At 51.1% G+C, this 15,870-nt stretch overlaps 1 protein-coding gene across 1 annotated transcript in view; it reads left to right on the top strand.

Annotated features, from left to right (window-relative positions):
• TIAM1 (TIAM Rac1 associated GEF 1) overlaps positions 1 to 15,870 on the top strand; it is a 98,676-nt gene that overhangs the window by 21,538 nt on the left and 61,268 nt on the right. The window contains exon 2 of the mRNA XM_041460423.1: positions 7,938 to 8,920. Coding sequence (XP_041316357.1) covers positions 7,938 to 8,920 — 983 coding nt within the window. The remainder of the gene's footprint in view (positions 1 to 7,937; positions 8,921 to 15,870) is intronic.

Genomic DNA, 15,870 nt, shown 5'->3' with positions numbered 1-15,870 from the left:
CCTACTGCTTCCTGTCTCTGTATGGAAATCCTGCTTGATGGCAGCGTTGTAGAGGGCTTCTCCAAACTGGATGAAGATTTACTTAACAACCAACTGATTGCATTTGAAATCTGACAAAAACAATGCCTCATAAAATGAAAAAGCAAAAATAGAATTGAAAGAAAGCTGTCGTCCCTCTCGCCAACTTTTCCTGTTCACTGGACAAGGGGATCTATTTGCATACTGATTTTTTTTTCATTCTGGAAAGGAAGGGTTGTGCTTTGGAAAGGAGGCTCTTAGAAAGCTACAGTTTCCATATTTTTCATCCATTAATGTTCCTGTCAAGTGTCCGCAAGCAAACAGAAAACAGGTGTGCTGGATTTTTCTCCAGACTCTTGGCATTGCAAGCTGCTGCAGCACGTGGAAGCCAGAGCTCCTTGCTGTACCTGGAGTCGCAGGTAGCAGATGTGAGGAACAACAAGGCGCTCCTTTAAGCTGTTCTGCTTCCCTGCTCTGCGTTTAATCCATGCGTGGAGGTTCCCTGCGCTCCCCGGCCGGGATTGGCAGCACGATGAGCCCTGTGGGAGCTGCTGGCCTGGATTTTGGAGGCACTGTTGTGTGGCTGTGCAGTAAATACAGCTGTGCTGCCTGCAGCCCTTCAAAGGACGGGGAGCTGCACTGACGTGTGCAGGCGTTGGCTCCACGCACCAGGGACGTGTCGGAGTGTCGGGAGCACTCAGTGCTGACAGGGGATGTTTTGTCTCAAGTGTAGGAGTTTGAAAATCTTTATTTGATTTAAAAAAAAAAAATCAATTATTCCACGTGTTGATGTTTATAACTGTCCATCTTCCCTGAGAACAGGCTGGTGGGTCACTGGCCAGCTTTTCCCTTGGCCAGCATCCACGGGAGCAAACGTGTCCAGAAGGGCTCTGTGCTGGAAAGGAAGTGATGGGGCTGAGATCCAGTTTGCTTCAGCCCTTCCTCCTGAACAAGGAGCATGGGCATCACTTTTTGCCCTGTTGGACCTTCCAAGACCTTGCTGGAAGGAAGGCTTTGCTGGAGGCTGCTTCAGATCTCCAGAAGTTCTGCGGCGCCAGAGCCTGGGCTCTTGGAATGAACCCGGACACTGAGGACCGTTCCAGTGCATATTCATGTCAAAGTATGAAAAACAAAAGTTCTTCTTGAACAGTACAGAATTGGTCTAGTTTAGGAGAGACTGTCTGAGGTGTAAAAGTTAATGGGAGCAAAACTTTTCAGGAAAGAGTGGATGGGTAATGATAAATCCTTGTCTTCCGGAGGAGCTGTGGTGCCCAGTGCTCATCTGCTCGTGGCAAAGGATGTTGCCAGCCCTTCAGATGGACCGGAACAGCGTGAGGATTTGGATAATGCAGGATCCAGGTGTAAACATCCCCCTTTTAACAAAGGACTGCCAGGAGAGAAGGGGTTTAGCTGGAGGAGCACAGGTGTGTGTGGGACGGGCTGCCCTGGAGCTGGTTTCTCAGCAGAGTGACCAGAGTTTGTGTCACCCTGCAGCAGATTTTACCGAGTTACAAACTTCTCAAAAGCCATGTCAGGGTGGAAAATCTGACCGAATGCTGGGCTGTGTTTGTTTTGCTCTTCTTTTGGGCAGGTTTTTTGAGGCAGTAGCAGGCAGATCTGAACAGGGATGGTCACAATTCCCTTTCCTGGGAGGTGAGGAATGCTCGTGGCAGGGTTGCTCCCTGTGTGGTGGGTGCAGGTGGGGAGCCTCTTGCCTGTAGGACCTTTTTTGTCAGCAAGATTCCCCTCTTGGAAATTATTGGCAGCTGGCATGATAATGAGTCCATTTCAATATAAATGAGCTTCATTTTATTAATTTCTGCCAGCTCCTGAGCAATTCATGAACTGTTTTTCAGATCTCTACCAACAGCTTGGGGGAAGAGGCGGAGGTAAGGAGCAAAGAAGGGAACATGAAGGAAGAGAAAGAAAATGAGGATATTTTTAATTTTAAAAAGAGCCAGTGACTCTCACCTCTTTTGAGAATCCAGCCAAGAGTGAGGATCACACTTTCTCCACCAAGCAGCTCCAAGAACATGAAGGGCAGCAGTAATCCCTCCCCAGGTTTTTGCTCCTTGGGACCTGTGGAGAAGTTTATAACTCTCCCAAGTTTTTGTGCAGTGTTGAGGTGATGTTTTAGTGCTGGTGCTTGGCTGGGAGAAGGGGGAGTTGAGTGAGAGCTGGATTGGGAATCTCCCAAGCCTCTCCCAAGCCTGGACTAGAGCTGGGCTCCTTGCAAGGGAGCTCCACAGTGGTACCAGGACTGGAAAGGGCTGGGATTTGGCATCCACATGAGCTCAGTGTCTGACTTGAGGGCTGTCCTAAGGACTTGTCTCAGGTCTTGGCAAACACACATTGGTCTCTTGTATCTGTGCCTTTGTGAGCACAATTAACCCGAGAACCCTTGCTCACAAAACCAGATGTAAATGCTCTGCCCCAACGTGTGATTCGCCCTTGGAAAATGGAAATGAAATCCCTGCCTGGAAAACTGCCCTTTCCATAACCGAGACAGTCTGCAGGGAAGTCTCCTGCGAGGCCTTCCAGCGTCTCCTGGGCGGCTGGGTTCCCCTTGCTGCCAGAAGTGCAGCCCTGCTGTGCTGGAAGGTGCCTCTCTTGGTGGTGGTCCTCAGTCGCAGGTGTGCTTTTGGCCCTGAGCTCAGACAGAGCGGCCTCAGCAAGGCAAGGTTACAGTCTGGGGGGATTTTGGTTGGGAAGAGGAACTCTCCACATCCCGTGGTCGGGGCTGGCGGTGCTTGACGGGGTTTCTCATTTATTCTGCCACCATCAGCTTTCATCATCCAAATTTGAGCACAGCATTCCGTGCCGTGCTGCCCAGTGCTCCTTAGGTAAGTGCTGATGACAGGCCCCGGCAGAAGATGCTCCTGTCCAGCCCTTCCTGCTTTGTCTGATTTGTTTTTCTCCCCTTTCTCCCCAGGTTTTTGGCATGTAGTCATAGCCTGTGACGCGGGAGTAATGGAGTCGCTGAGTGGCAGGTGCTGACAGCTTCTGCAGTCCCAGTAACTGCTCCTTTTGGGGTCATTTGCAATTCTGTACCTCTCAATGCCACAGCTCTCTGGGGGAAGGTTGCGCTGGATACCGGGACTGCCTCGGAAGGTACACGTGTGTTTCTGCAGGGCTTGGCTGTGCTCTGGCTGCTGGGGAGGGCTGGTGAGGCTGCATGGCTGGGTACCCGGGCTGGGCAGCGCAGGGGCAGCTCCTGCTGACATCCCTCCCTCCCTCCGTCCTCCTCTTACTCAAACTGCCTTTCTGGAGTCCATCCCGTGCTCTAACACATGTGAGAGCGGCTCACAAAAAAGAAGTGGCTGGTTAAGAGGTTCTGATGTGAAAACAATGAAATACGCCGCTGGAGTTTCTGAGAAACTCAAAGGCTTTCTGTGGAATTTCAGCCTCTCTATTGCCCTTTTGAAAAAGCAGATTTTAATTACAATTAAATGTGTGTGTTCACACTCGGTTATTAGTCTTGTACATTTTTCTGTGTGGTTCTGGTGAGTTCAGTGAAAATCTTTGTTGTTGGCTGGCAGATTTTAGCAGAAGTTTATTTCTGTAGGCTCACTGCCCGCTGTGGATTTGATCATTGTTCTGGTTCTCACAGCCTTCGAGCTACGCTCCAGGAGAAAAATACAGATTTGTCACCAGGGCCTCCCACTAGAATCTAATTTTAAATTTGCAATCTGTTGTCTTGTGAGGTGCTTCAAATTAGGTTGGAAATTCAGTATTTTTCAGATATGCTCCTGGAATCTGGTGGTCCAACCTTTTGCAGGTTCAAGAGTTAGTAACATAGGTTTAATTGAAATGAGTATTCTGGTTTTGTAATTATTTTAATAAATAATTTAATATCAGGGTAGGGGAAGAGGAAGGAAAATTACTATTTTTAAAGGAAATTATGTTCTCTGAGTGGGCCATCATCAGTGGTCATCTAGAATGTGATATAATTTATGTGTAACCGTTTCATGTAAGAGTCATCCAGCAAAACCTCAGCAGTTCAGCTAGAGGTCAGTCTGCTTTTCCCACATACCCAGTGTAGGGAACACTGTTTTTCCTGCAAAATTCATGCTCTCCCTGCTGGCAGCCTAATCTTGATGTCAGTCTGAAGTTTAAACTTTCAGAAATCATTTATCAACCCTCTGTCTGTCTCTTGATGTGCAAGCTGGCTTAGAGGTGACTTTATTGAAGTCGCCACATTTCTGACACTTTCCCTGCACCGAAGCAGAAAGGAGCAGGTTTTCTGGGAAGGAGAAAACCTTTCCCAGCAGGGCCAGCATGGCCACCTCTTTGGGGATGTGGAGGCAGGAGTTGCCACCCCTCATTTTCCTGGCTCGGGCTGCAGATACGAATCTGCATCTTCCGCGTGCGTCTTCGGCGAGCGCCTGAGTCAGGGCGCTGGTGCCTCTTCCAGGAGACGTGCCTGTCTCCCTGCTTTGCTGTTCAAGCCTCTCCCTCCCAGAGAGAGAGAGAGAGATTTCATCAGAGGCCCTCTATTCCCACAAAAGTTTGGGTTCTGATGAATCAACGTTTTCTGCTGAAGAACGCCCAGCCAGTTGCGCTCGCAGCGCGCGGCCCCGTGCTGGTCCTGCGAGGTTCGGGGTCACTCACAGCAGATTCCTGACACCACCACAGACCTGACTAAAGCATGGAGATGTGTCACACTTGATCTGTGTCGTATCCTGGTGGTACCTTGATGGGTCTTTAATGGTGGCCTTTGCGTTTGGCAGCCCAGCTAACAAGGGGAGCCTTTGTCCTACCAGCACTTGCGTGCAGCTCCCATTAACATTACTCATTTTCTTAATTTGATACAGATTTTTTTCATTGAGTGTGCTAAATGCAGTTAAGCCACAGACAGGCAGCATCTGGCAGTCGTAGCTGAGCACTTTGAGACGCTGTTGCCCCAGGGTGTCTGCTGTGGGAGAGCGAGGCTGGGGCTCCCCTCCCCTGCCCAGCTCCCGCTCGCTGGGGATGCTGGAGTCTGTAGCAGTGCCAATTCCCCTCTCAGGCTGCCTTTCCACATCTGCCTGAGCTCACCTCGCAGCTCCCTGCTGCCAAAAAACGAGGAGGTGTCACTCTCCAGATGCACGGTCCCCTCCTGTCCCCACTGTGTCCCCAGACAGGCGTCCTTGTGCTGCCTCTGGCACGTGCCAGGCCAACTCGCTAGCTCAGCACAAACTAACTAATAAGCTCTTCTTTTTGTTGTTTTTTCTTTCCCCCCCAGATTTATTTTCTGCTGTTTTAGTGGACTCTGCTGCACAGCACTTGGTTTGGTTCAGGGTAGCTGGTGGAAATGCTCAGCCAGCGATGCAGAAGGCAGGCAGAAATGGGGTGAGAAGGGAGGATTGAGGGGTCCCTTTCAGGGGACCCCCCTCAGCCTGACCTGGTGGGGCTGACTGTCCCACCCAAGCTGTGTCCTGCGTGTGCCAGGGGAGATGGTGACAACCTTGGGCGATGGCACTGTCTTGCATGGCTGCAGCTGGACCATGCAAGTCCTCCTGCACCCACTGGGCAGCGTTCCTGCAGCCTTGCAGCTGGGAATTCAGCGGGATTAGGCAGGGCCTTTCCAGGGCGCAGGGGTGAGGTGGGGGCTCGCTGACAGCCGCTTGTGGATTTGCAAACTCCTCACCCAAAGCGCCAACCCACTGAATTAAAAAGGGTCGGCTCTTTGCTTTGAAGTCTGACACTTCTCGCCAGTCTGTAGCAGATACTTCATTGTGTGAAATCACTCCCTGAGCATTCCTTCTGTGAAGAGAAGACTTCCCTCCTTCCAGGAGAGTGTTATTTCCTCACAGGATGCAGCCTGAGCTGCTGCTCCTTTCCTCACCGAGCCCATTTGTGGTCCTGTTGCTTTTCTGGCGTGGGGAAATCTTGCCTGGTGTGGCTGGAAGGTAAAGAACCATTGCAGGTTTCAAGAGGGCTTTTAAAACTGCTGATTCTCCTTAGGGTGAGAAGGGATGGCTGGAGATGGGATGGATGGCTGGAGGCTGGGGATAAATGGCTGTGCAGCCAGTAGAAATCCCCCCTGGATGGAAGTGTGGTCAGCAGGAACCAAAGCAGGGAAAGCATTGCCCTGAGGGGGTTTCTGCTGCAGGACAGGATCATTGAGGGCTTGTTTTAGATATCTGCAGAAGAGAACATGCAGGTTTCGTGCTTTAAAATGTTCCATAGCCAAAAGCTGGCTGATTGTTTTTCAGTCTGTATCAAAGAGCTGTAGCTCTTGGGAGATAATGAACCCTTGTCTAGGGATTGATAAAGCTGTCTTTTGATTTTTTGTTTTAAGATTTAAACCTGCCCTTTATTCAGTGCTTTTATTTTTCTAAACAAGTCATGGCAGCCAAAGGGAGTTCTGCCATTCATTTCAGCAGATGTAGGGCATTTCCTCTGTAGTTTACTTCACCTGCAATTGTATTTGTGTTCAATGCAGAAATGCCCAGATATTTATGGTGTTGTCTGTTGCCCCAGCACTGAACAGACTTCTAGCCTCAGCCATGAGCAGCTTTGCTGGGCAGAGGAGCGGAGGCACAGTCCTCTTGCTGTGGTCAGAAGTGTCAGTGCAGAGCTCAGTTCTGCCGTGCTGTCCCGTTGTTTAGTGCCATCAGTTCCTCACTTTCCCTGTGTTTGTGTGGGGCTGATTCACTTCTGTGCAGCAGCAATTGTGTGTGTTTAGATAGTGAGGGAAAATACGTGGTTGCATTCATCCTGCCAGCATCTGGTGCAGTACCCACCAGCATCCTGGCAAAGGAGAGGAAATTGCCCCAAGAAATTAAAAACTCCAGATTATTTTGCTGTCAGGGCAGCTTTTTTATTTTCAACCAAAACTGATGGAAATGCCTCAAAACAAAGAAGTTCTGTCTTGGAATTTCTTTTCAAGACTGATAGAGTGTTTTTCTCTATGTAGTTGTCTCATGTGTAATTCAGGATCTCCTGTTTGATTTTGAACTTTGGCATTTACTTTTCTTCTTCTTCTTCTTGCTGTCAGGCCAGAGGGGAAGGACCCAATACTACTGATAAAATATTTCTGACATTTGTTGAGTGAGATCACAGACCTCAAAGTGTTTCCCAAGGTTGAATCAGATCATCACTCCCACCTCCTGGATGGGAAACCTGTTCCACGGCGGGACGTGCACAGCTGAATAATGCAGGAGGCTGGGCTGGGGCTGGGGACACCAACCCCGTCCCTGCGTTCCAGCTCAGATCAAAGAGCTCAGATCTGCTTATCTGCTTCAGAGGGAGTGGGAAGGAGAGGTTATTTTTGTATAGTCTGAGTCACTCATGCTAATTTATTTTTCATAATATGGCTTTCTTGTGGGGGACTCTCCGTACCTGCTTAATGTTGCACAGTTTTTTTGTTCCAGAAATCAAACCTGTCATTAGCTCGCTGCCAAACGGGTGGGTTTGTACTTTGCTGTTTGGTGCTTCGCTTTGCAGTTCCTAGCCAAAAAAAAGGTGAAATCTCAGCTAAAGGTGTACATCCCTCTCCTTTTCAGCATCTGTTACTTGCAGATAAACAGGAGCTGTTGATTTTTTGAGTTTGTTGGCTGGAATGGCGATGCTGAGGGTCAGGTGAATGTGCACAGAGCTGAGATGGCACTGTGGTGCTAAAGCGGTTCCAGTTCACAGCGAGCTCCTGCGTTCAGTCCTTCGCTCTTCTGCACTCCTGGTTTGCACCGGCAGAGCTGTCTGGCTGTTCGCTACCTTCTGATTTAACTGTATTTCTAGGTTTGCTGGTACAGCCGCTGGCTCCCCTAATTAATTAATCTGTGGGGTTATTGCTGCAGTTACGGCAGTCCCTGCAAGAATCCGCGGTGTAGGTTTTGGGAGGGGCTCGGTAATTAATGAAACAAACCAGTGGCTGCTGTTGCATCGGGATGTCCACATGCCTCCCTGCCCTAACGGTGCCCGCTGTGTCCCTGCAGACCGTGACGCCATGGGCAACGCGGAGAGCCAGAGCGTGGAGCACGCCTTCTACGGGGACAAGCAGCCGGGGCTGGGCCGCAAGCACACGTCGCGCTCGCTGCGCCTCTCGGGCAAGGCCTCGCGCCGCACGCGCCACGCCTCCTCGGGCAAGATCATCCACCGCAACTCGGAGGTGAGCACGCGCTCCAGCAGCACGCCCAGCATCCCGCAGTCGCTGGCCGAGAACGGCCTGGAGCCCTTCGCCGCCGAGGCCAACCTGGAGGACTTCGGCAGCGCCATGTGGGTGGAGCGCGTGGACATGGGGCTGCGGCCCGTGTCCTACCACACGGACTCGTCGGTGACGCCCAGCGTGGACAGCAGCACGGTGCTGACGGCCGCCTCCGTGCACAGCATGCCCGACTCGGAGGAGAGCCGGCTCTACGGGGACGAGCCGCCCTTCCTGGCCGAGGGCGCCGGGCGGGCGCTGCGCTACGCGGGCAACGGCTCCGCCTTCGCGGACGCGGCCGGCTTCAAGAAGAAGCGCTCCAAGTCGGCCGACATCTGGCGCGAGGACAGCCTGGAGTTCTCGCTGTCCGACCTCAGCCAGGAGCACTTGACCAGCAACGAGGAGATCCTGGGCCTGGCCGAGGAGAAGGAGGCCGAGGCCGCGCAGGGCCCGCAGGCCGGCGGCAGCCCCCAGCCCCTGGCCGCCTGCCAGCGCGCCAACTCCATGAGTGACCTGTACTCCCCCAAAACCCCCGGCGCCGCCGTCAACGGGGGCCCCCGCAACGCCTTCGGAGGGTACTGCCGGAACCTGGTGTCCGACATCCCGGAGCTCGGGAGCCACAAGATGGCTTCGGTGGCCGCCGAGGACGCGCCCTCCTCCTACAGTAACTACAACACGCTGCCCTGCAGGAAGTCCCACTGCCTCTCCGAAGGGGCCTCCAACCCCCAGATGAGCCATAGCAGCAGCATGCAAGGCAGGAGGGCGAAAACCACCCAGGTAAGGCAGTTTTCTTCTGTGGTTTGGCATTTGCTGGGCTGGGTCTACAGATGGTTTTCTGGGTTCTCCCAGGCCGTGTTTTCCTTCAACACCCCTTTCTGAGCAGAGGACTGTGTCCAGGAGAGAGCTGAACTAGCCAGTCTCCAGAGCTGGCTCAATTCCATCACTGTCCCTTCTTTATCTGCAGCTCTCCTTGGACCTTTTGGATTCTTCCCTGCCTCTGAGAAGGGGAAATGTGCATTTGCCAGCAGAAGATTTCCCTGTGTGCTTTGCAGTGCTGATGGTTCCTTTTTTTCCAGGGTAGCTGCCAAAACTGATCGCTCCTCTGCAGAGTTGTGTCCCCCCTTTTGCCCACCCTCCTTGTTGCCCTTCCCTGCCTGCACTTGTGGCTGGAGGCAAAGAAAAAACCTGTCAGTGTTTCCCCTCCGTGCTAAACACTCACTGGGCTGAAATTTCACTTTACTTATTAGCTGATGTTGGTGTCTGTGCAAAACATCTCCCCAAAACAGCGCTGGCACTGCCAGGCCTGCTGTAAACTGAGAAATGCTGGGGCATGGAGATGTATGGGGAAGATGCTGCTTGTCTGAGCCAGGGACAGCAGAGACTCGAGAGAAGCTTTGCTGTCAGGTGCCCCTCCTGCACTCCAGACACCAGGCCTGTGATTTTGGGGCTTTCTTACATATTTCCCTGCTTTTCCCTGTCCTGCCTGAGGGAGTTCCTGCCTCAGGCTGCAGGCGGTGGTTCTGCTGGCAGTTCAGTGGCAGGTGACTTGTAGAGAGGGGCAGAAAGGAGTTCCAAACCCTGCCCAAACTCGTGCTGGGATGGGGCTGCTCAGGGACTCCCTGGCTGTGCTTGATCTGTGGAGATGGGCTGCTGCTAAATATAAAACTGACATGCTGAAACAGATGCTGCAGCGTCCCACAACAGCAGCTTTGTTCTTCAAAATCAGCTCTTTGCTCTCGGAGGTGAAAAGCCTCTGGTGTGCCAGTGCAGGATAAAAACCTAGAGAACAACAAGAAGGAAAAAAAAAAATAAAGATGGGTTTTGGCAGCCTTGGACCTAACAGCTTTCCTGAAGATTGTTGGGTGCAACTGCTGCCTGCAGCCTGCTTTCGAGGGTATTTAAGGAAAAAGAGAATAGAGTTGGTGATGAACAGCCAAGCGTTTGTTTTTCTTCTTGGTGCCTATGCTGGCATTCAGAAGATTCCTCTGAGGCATGTAGTGAAAGTCTGGAATTTAAGTAGTATTTTGTGAGGCCTCAGCCATATCCAGGGAAATTATTTCGTGGGGCTGGTTTCACTAGACGGATCTCCCGAGACTGGAGATGATGGCTGTAAGGAGTCTTAGCAGTGATTATTACCATGGATAAATTCAACAAAATTAAAGCTTGGCAAAGGTCAAAATTCCTCCTCCCAAGTCTCTAATCCCTGCAGCGTCCTGTAAGTATAAGATAGTTGTCAGAAATGAAGTCATGTCAGCCCCAGCCTAGCCTGAGCAAGCTTAGGGAAATGACTGCCATTATGTGTTTGAAAAGGCAGAAATTAAGTCCGAATTTGCACACAAAGTGAAAGGAGTTCCTGGTGAGGTGGCTTTGGATGGGGTGAGGGGAGGGAAGTGACCAGTCTGTCTGTGCCAGGTCTCTCAGCAGTGTCTCACACTTTGCTCCTCTTTCCTTGGCACTGCTGCTGTGGGGTGTGCTGGGGGCTGAGGCTGTGCCACTGCCCTGCTCTTACTCTGCTCCTTGGCACTGTGCTGGCCTGTGCCAGCTGGCACTGGGCACCTTTGGGGCAGTTTTGGTTCCCTCTGCCCTCCCAGCACTTTTATCCTTACACCCTTGACGAGCCCATTGCCCTGGAGCCTGCCATGCGTGTCCTCGTGCTGGAAAACACTTCCTGCTATAAATGTGTGTTTTGGCCAGCCTTCTAAACTGCTTCCCCCATCCCAATCCCACAGAATAGTTGTTACATCTTCGGGCCGTGAGGCCACCACACAAAGGTGACCCAGGGCTGTCTGTAATGGGGTGTTGGACACAGTTTTCCCTCTTGGCCTCTGGGCCAGTGAGGTGTCACTGCTCCATGGAGTCACCTAATGGATTCTCCTAGCCAGGAGTGAAGTTTCTGCCCAGATCCTTGTTGTCAGGCCTCACAAGACTTTGGGGTTCTGTTTGCCAGTGGTTTGGGGAGTTTTTTCCCACTTTTTGGTAAGCTGTAGCTGGGATATCTGCCTGTTTCTTTAGTCTCAGCTGCCCTGGTGCTAGAAGTGCTGGAAGGGCCTGGTGATCACTGGTGGGTGACTTTTGACTGGTTTAGTTCCAGAAGAGGGTGAGTCTGAGAGCACAGCCACGGCCCTGTGCCCTGGTGTTTGGTTCCCAAATCCAGCCATCATTCCATGGCATGCTCAGCTGCATTTGTGAGCACCACCCTGGTTTCTGTAAGTTAAATTTGCTGCAGGTTCTCACTAGCTGTGCTTTCTGGGCTGTCCTGGAAAAATGCATCCCAGAAAGAAGATGCCAGAATCATGGCTGCACGTGTTTTGTTCAAATGCTCATCCATGGGTTCTTTGCAAGTACGTGGTTTACATTAAAGTGAAAAACACAACACACCAAAAACAGGGAGGAAAATCTCTCCCCGTCCAAATTTAAACCTCCAGTTGAACGGTGGGAGTCACTCTGCCGTAATGGAAGGGAGCTTTTTCCCATGGAGAGACAATTCTGTTCAATATGCACAAGTGATTAGTGCTCCCAGGGTGGCTCTGGGGCACCCACGCAGCAGTTCTGCTTTTCCCAGCACTGTGCCATTGAGGGCTCAGCTCTGCCGAGCCAGGCTTCCCGGAGAGCTCTGCTGGGATCTCTCTGGCTTTTGGAGCTGATGGGGTGTGGGTGGAAAGGCCTTAATTGGCTGCCATTTGCTCCCATTTTTCCTGGAAGGGAGGGAGCACCGCTTGGATACAGCTTGTTCTGACTGTGGGTTGTGAGATCCCCGGGATCCTGCAGCCTGTTTTGTGGGATCCACATTTTGTTTAGCGGCCCTGTTGTGTCCTGGGGCAGCTAAACATCTGCCTGCAGGAGACTCCCTCCTCCTCCTTCTCCTGGTAGACGTTCAGGGATAAATGTACCCCATGCTCGCCTGCTGTTATGAGCCCTAATTGACATTTCAAGGAGGGAATTTCCCGGAGCAGCTGTGGCTGCCCCTGCATCCCTGAAAGTGTCCAAGGTCAGGCTGGACAGGGCTTGGAGCAGCCTGGGACAGTGGAAGGTGTCCCTGCCATGGCAGGGGTGGAATGAGGTGGGCTTTAAGGTCTCCTCCCAACCCAGCCGTGATTCTGTGAATTAAGGGATGAAAACCTTGAGGTGTGGTTTTGTGCCCCTTCCAAGCCTGTCTTGCCACCTCCTTATTCCATATTCCTTGTGAAGCCGAGTGGGGGGGAAGGAACAAACTTCCTGCCTGACTCACTTGGAAGCTGTGCTGGCTTCAGCACCAGCCCCAGGCCATGTCCTTGGCCTGTTAAATCCCCTTTTGTCCAATTTGCACATTTATTACTATTTTCAGGCCTCTCTAGGTAGCCTGCAGGAATCTGGGATCTCAAATGTAAAAAAAAAAAAAAAAATAAAAATCCTGCATTAAAATTTTTGCAGAATATGCAGGAGATGAAACCAAGTGGGTTTGTGGGAATTAGATCAGGATGTACAGAGAAACCAGTCTAAAATGAGACAATCTTTCCAGTTGATATTATTTTTTTACTGTCTCAGGGAATTTTGTAACTGGTTACAGTGTTCCATTATGTTCTGTAGGATGGCTAAACTCCAGAGAGCTGACACTTGCTTTTAAGTCCTGTCAAACTTTGCCACAAAATCATTTTGTGGTTTACAGGATATAATCCCAAAATGGAAGAGGACTACACTGGGTCAGTCCCACGGAAGCACCATCCAGCCCAGTACCTGGTTCCCCAAATAGTAACTGCTCAGAAAAAGAGTTTGGGGTGAATTTTCCCTCAGGGCATTTTTCCCAAAGCCAGCAGGTTACAGCTTGGAGCCTTCCTGTGCAAGGATTGCATCCAAGGCTCTCAAGTTGACCTGTCCCCCATGGATTCTCTTCTCTGAAATCATTTTCTGCTTCTGGCTTCCACTGCATCCTGTTCACTCTCTGCAGAGCACTTGTGGCCTTCCAGCCTGCTCTTCCAGCCCTCCTCAGCCATGTCTTTTCCAGGCAGAGCATCTTCAGCAGCTGGAGCTCTGCTCCTCTGAAGGAATGCTGCCTGTAGTCTGGAAAATGTGGCTATTTCCAGCCCAGGTGTGATTCCTAGTCAGATGGACCCTTAATCTGAGCTGTTTGACTGCAGATGGAATCGAGGAAGGAAATGAAGACAGAGTTGCACGGATTCAGTGATGATTGCTGGCACCCAGGTTAGTGAGCAGCTGAAAGCAGGGTGCTGCTGCTTGGCAGCTGCACTGTGGGCTCACTGATCCAGTCCCTTTCTGACAGAGGCTGTTCCCAAGGGCTCAGGTGTAGCCCGAGCCACATTCCCAATCCCAAAAGCTGGGAATGGGAGTCTTTGGCTCGGCTGGATCCCACTGAGGAGCAGGGCTCAGCTGGTCAGCCTGCTGAGCCTCCAGGCAAAACCAAATATCTGTGCCTTCAGCGCCAGCCCCCAGGGCTGGGAAGGGATGGGGGAAACAGGAACCACTGGTTTTGGGGCAGCCCAGCTTTGCACCAGGGCAAACTGCTCGGGATCCACATCTTGGGTCCTGCGTGGCAGCTCAGAATGACCAGAGCCCTGGAATGTCGGGACCAAAGGAGCTGTTTATAGCCTGGCTGACTGGAAGTGGATTCAGTGAGGAAGAGAGAGGGATTCAGTGGGACAGAGAGCTCCAGAGCCAGACTCAGAGGTCTTTCCTGCCCTGTCACCCAGATGGAGGAGATTAGATCAGGTATTTCCTAGTCGGGATAGTTTAAAGCAAATAGTCACTCCCTTCAGAGCACACAGCTCTGCCCCAGTGCTGTCAGGGAAAGGAGCATGTGAAAATTGGTGTTTTGGTCTTCACTGGCAAATATTTTGATACTTTTTCAAAGACCTTAATTTGTTTTTCTTCCTTCACTCTCGGCCGGAGGCCAAGGGAAATCAAATCACCAGCCCTGATATTTGATCTAGCTCCACTCAGGCATGTTTTTTTAAGCAGTAGGACTTTGTCATTTATACATCTGAAGTGTGTATAACAACATTGGCAATAGCTGTATTCTCTGGGAAGCTCTACACCCTGCATGGTTTTAGTTCCAAGTATTTTGCACTTCAAAATCACAGACAGGTTGCCCCAGCTGCTTGTTTGCTGGGCTGTGCTCGCTTACAGGGATGCAGTTTGCAGGAGTGCTCCTTTCCAGGGAAGTGCTCCGTTGAAATGCTCCTTTTCAGAGAGTTCCAGCGTGTGGTGCTGTGCCTGGTTATCATCCCTGCTGGCAGGCACTTCCCTGCTTCCTGGGTGGTTCAGGTGAGCTCCTCCCAGCTGATGTGTTTGGGTTTCAAGCTGCTGTTCTAGCAGCTGTCCCCCATTTCTACCCTCTCCGTCGCATTTCTCAGGAGGAATTGCCTCTTCTTGGCTTCAGCAAACGAAAAGTAACCCAACCCTGTATTTTAATTTAACTGGGAGGATTTTGATGGCACGCTGCCCTTGGTTTAGCTTGAGCACAGTTCGGCTGCCTTTATTAGTTTATGGTTAACTCAGCTCCTCTAGAAACTTCTTCAGCTGGGTGGTCCTGGGATGAAAGCAGGGTAAATTTGGGGGTTCCTCGGTGTGTCCTTTGGGAACAGAGGCATTAAACACTGCAGCACCCCAGAACTGAGGGGATGGAAAGTGGGAACTCACCTCAGATCTGTGCAGGTGTCGGCAGCTTCAGGCAGGGACCACACTGCAACCGGGGATTAGGGCTGGATTCTCCTTCATGGAATTGTGGAGTTAGCACCCCTCAAAAGCCAGGGAGGAGCTGGTGGGGATGATTTCATTTTCCACATTTTATGTCTGACAGCTCCAGGGCTGTGCTCTCCTGACTGCTGCAGGAGTCCCTGTGGGTCCGTGATTTGCCTTTAGGGCACCCAAGATAAGAAAGGTAAATTCCCTGGGGAGGCACAGGGATGATCCTTCTGCAAGGGCCCACATATTGGCTGGAAAACATCTGGGAGTCAGTGAACCAAAAGTGCTGCCCAGCCTCGTGCCCAGAGCTGAGGTGACAGCTTAGCCCTGAGACTTTCCCAGGGATTGTTGCCCAGACACCTGTGACTGTGATTCATCCTTTCATCATAAGGCTGGAGTTTATTGCCAGGAGAAGTGTCTGGAGGTGTGGGTTAGTCCCTTTTTGTCAGGGGCAAATTTGATTTCAGAGAGCCATGACCCAAACCTGCTGGCTTATTAAACTAACCTGAGCAGCTTTTAATGGCACATGGAGGGATTTGTTTATTTTGTTTTTTCTAAATTTAATTTTTTAAAAATTTTGACTCTTTCAGACATCTCAAGAGCTGCTGCCCCAGTGCAGTGAGTGCAGAAGCAGGAATCAAACCATTTCTCCCACTCAGGTTTCAGTTGCACTTTAGATTTATTTTTGCTTTTCAACGTGACTGTGGAGAAAGGATTCAATCTGGATTTGCAGCAAGCCATACCTTGACCGTCAAATGATGGCAGAGTCAGTCCTGAAAAGAAAGGAAAAACACTTATCAGGCCAATCTTTCTCCACACAGGAGCTTCAAAGGGACACCAGTCAGATAAAAGCATGCAAACCATCAGGCTTGCTAGCCCATTTGAAATGTATTGTGTGGTGCTTGCCTCAGGAGCAGCCAGACAGGTTGTGTGCAATCGCTCTTGCTGAGTGTGAGCATCTGATTGCTCTCTTGCTCAACAGGACAGGGAACAAAGGGTATGCATTGGCTTGGAGGGAGCCCCTTCCCAGGCAAACCCCCACTCAGCTG

The sequence above is a fragment of the Pyrgilauda ruficollis genome, unplaced genomic scaffold (assembly GCF_017590135.1).
Source record: "Pyrgilauda ruficollis isolate IOZ18807 unplaced genomic scaffold, ASM1759013v1 scaffold143, whole genome shotgun sequence".
Taxonomy (NCBI): domain Eukaryota; kingdom Metazoa; phylum Chordata; class Aves; order Passeriformes; family Passeridae; genus Pyrgilauda; species Pyrgilauda ruficollis.
This window is presented reverse-complemented; position numbering and strand designations above follow the sequence as displayed.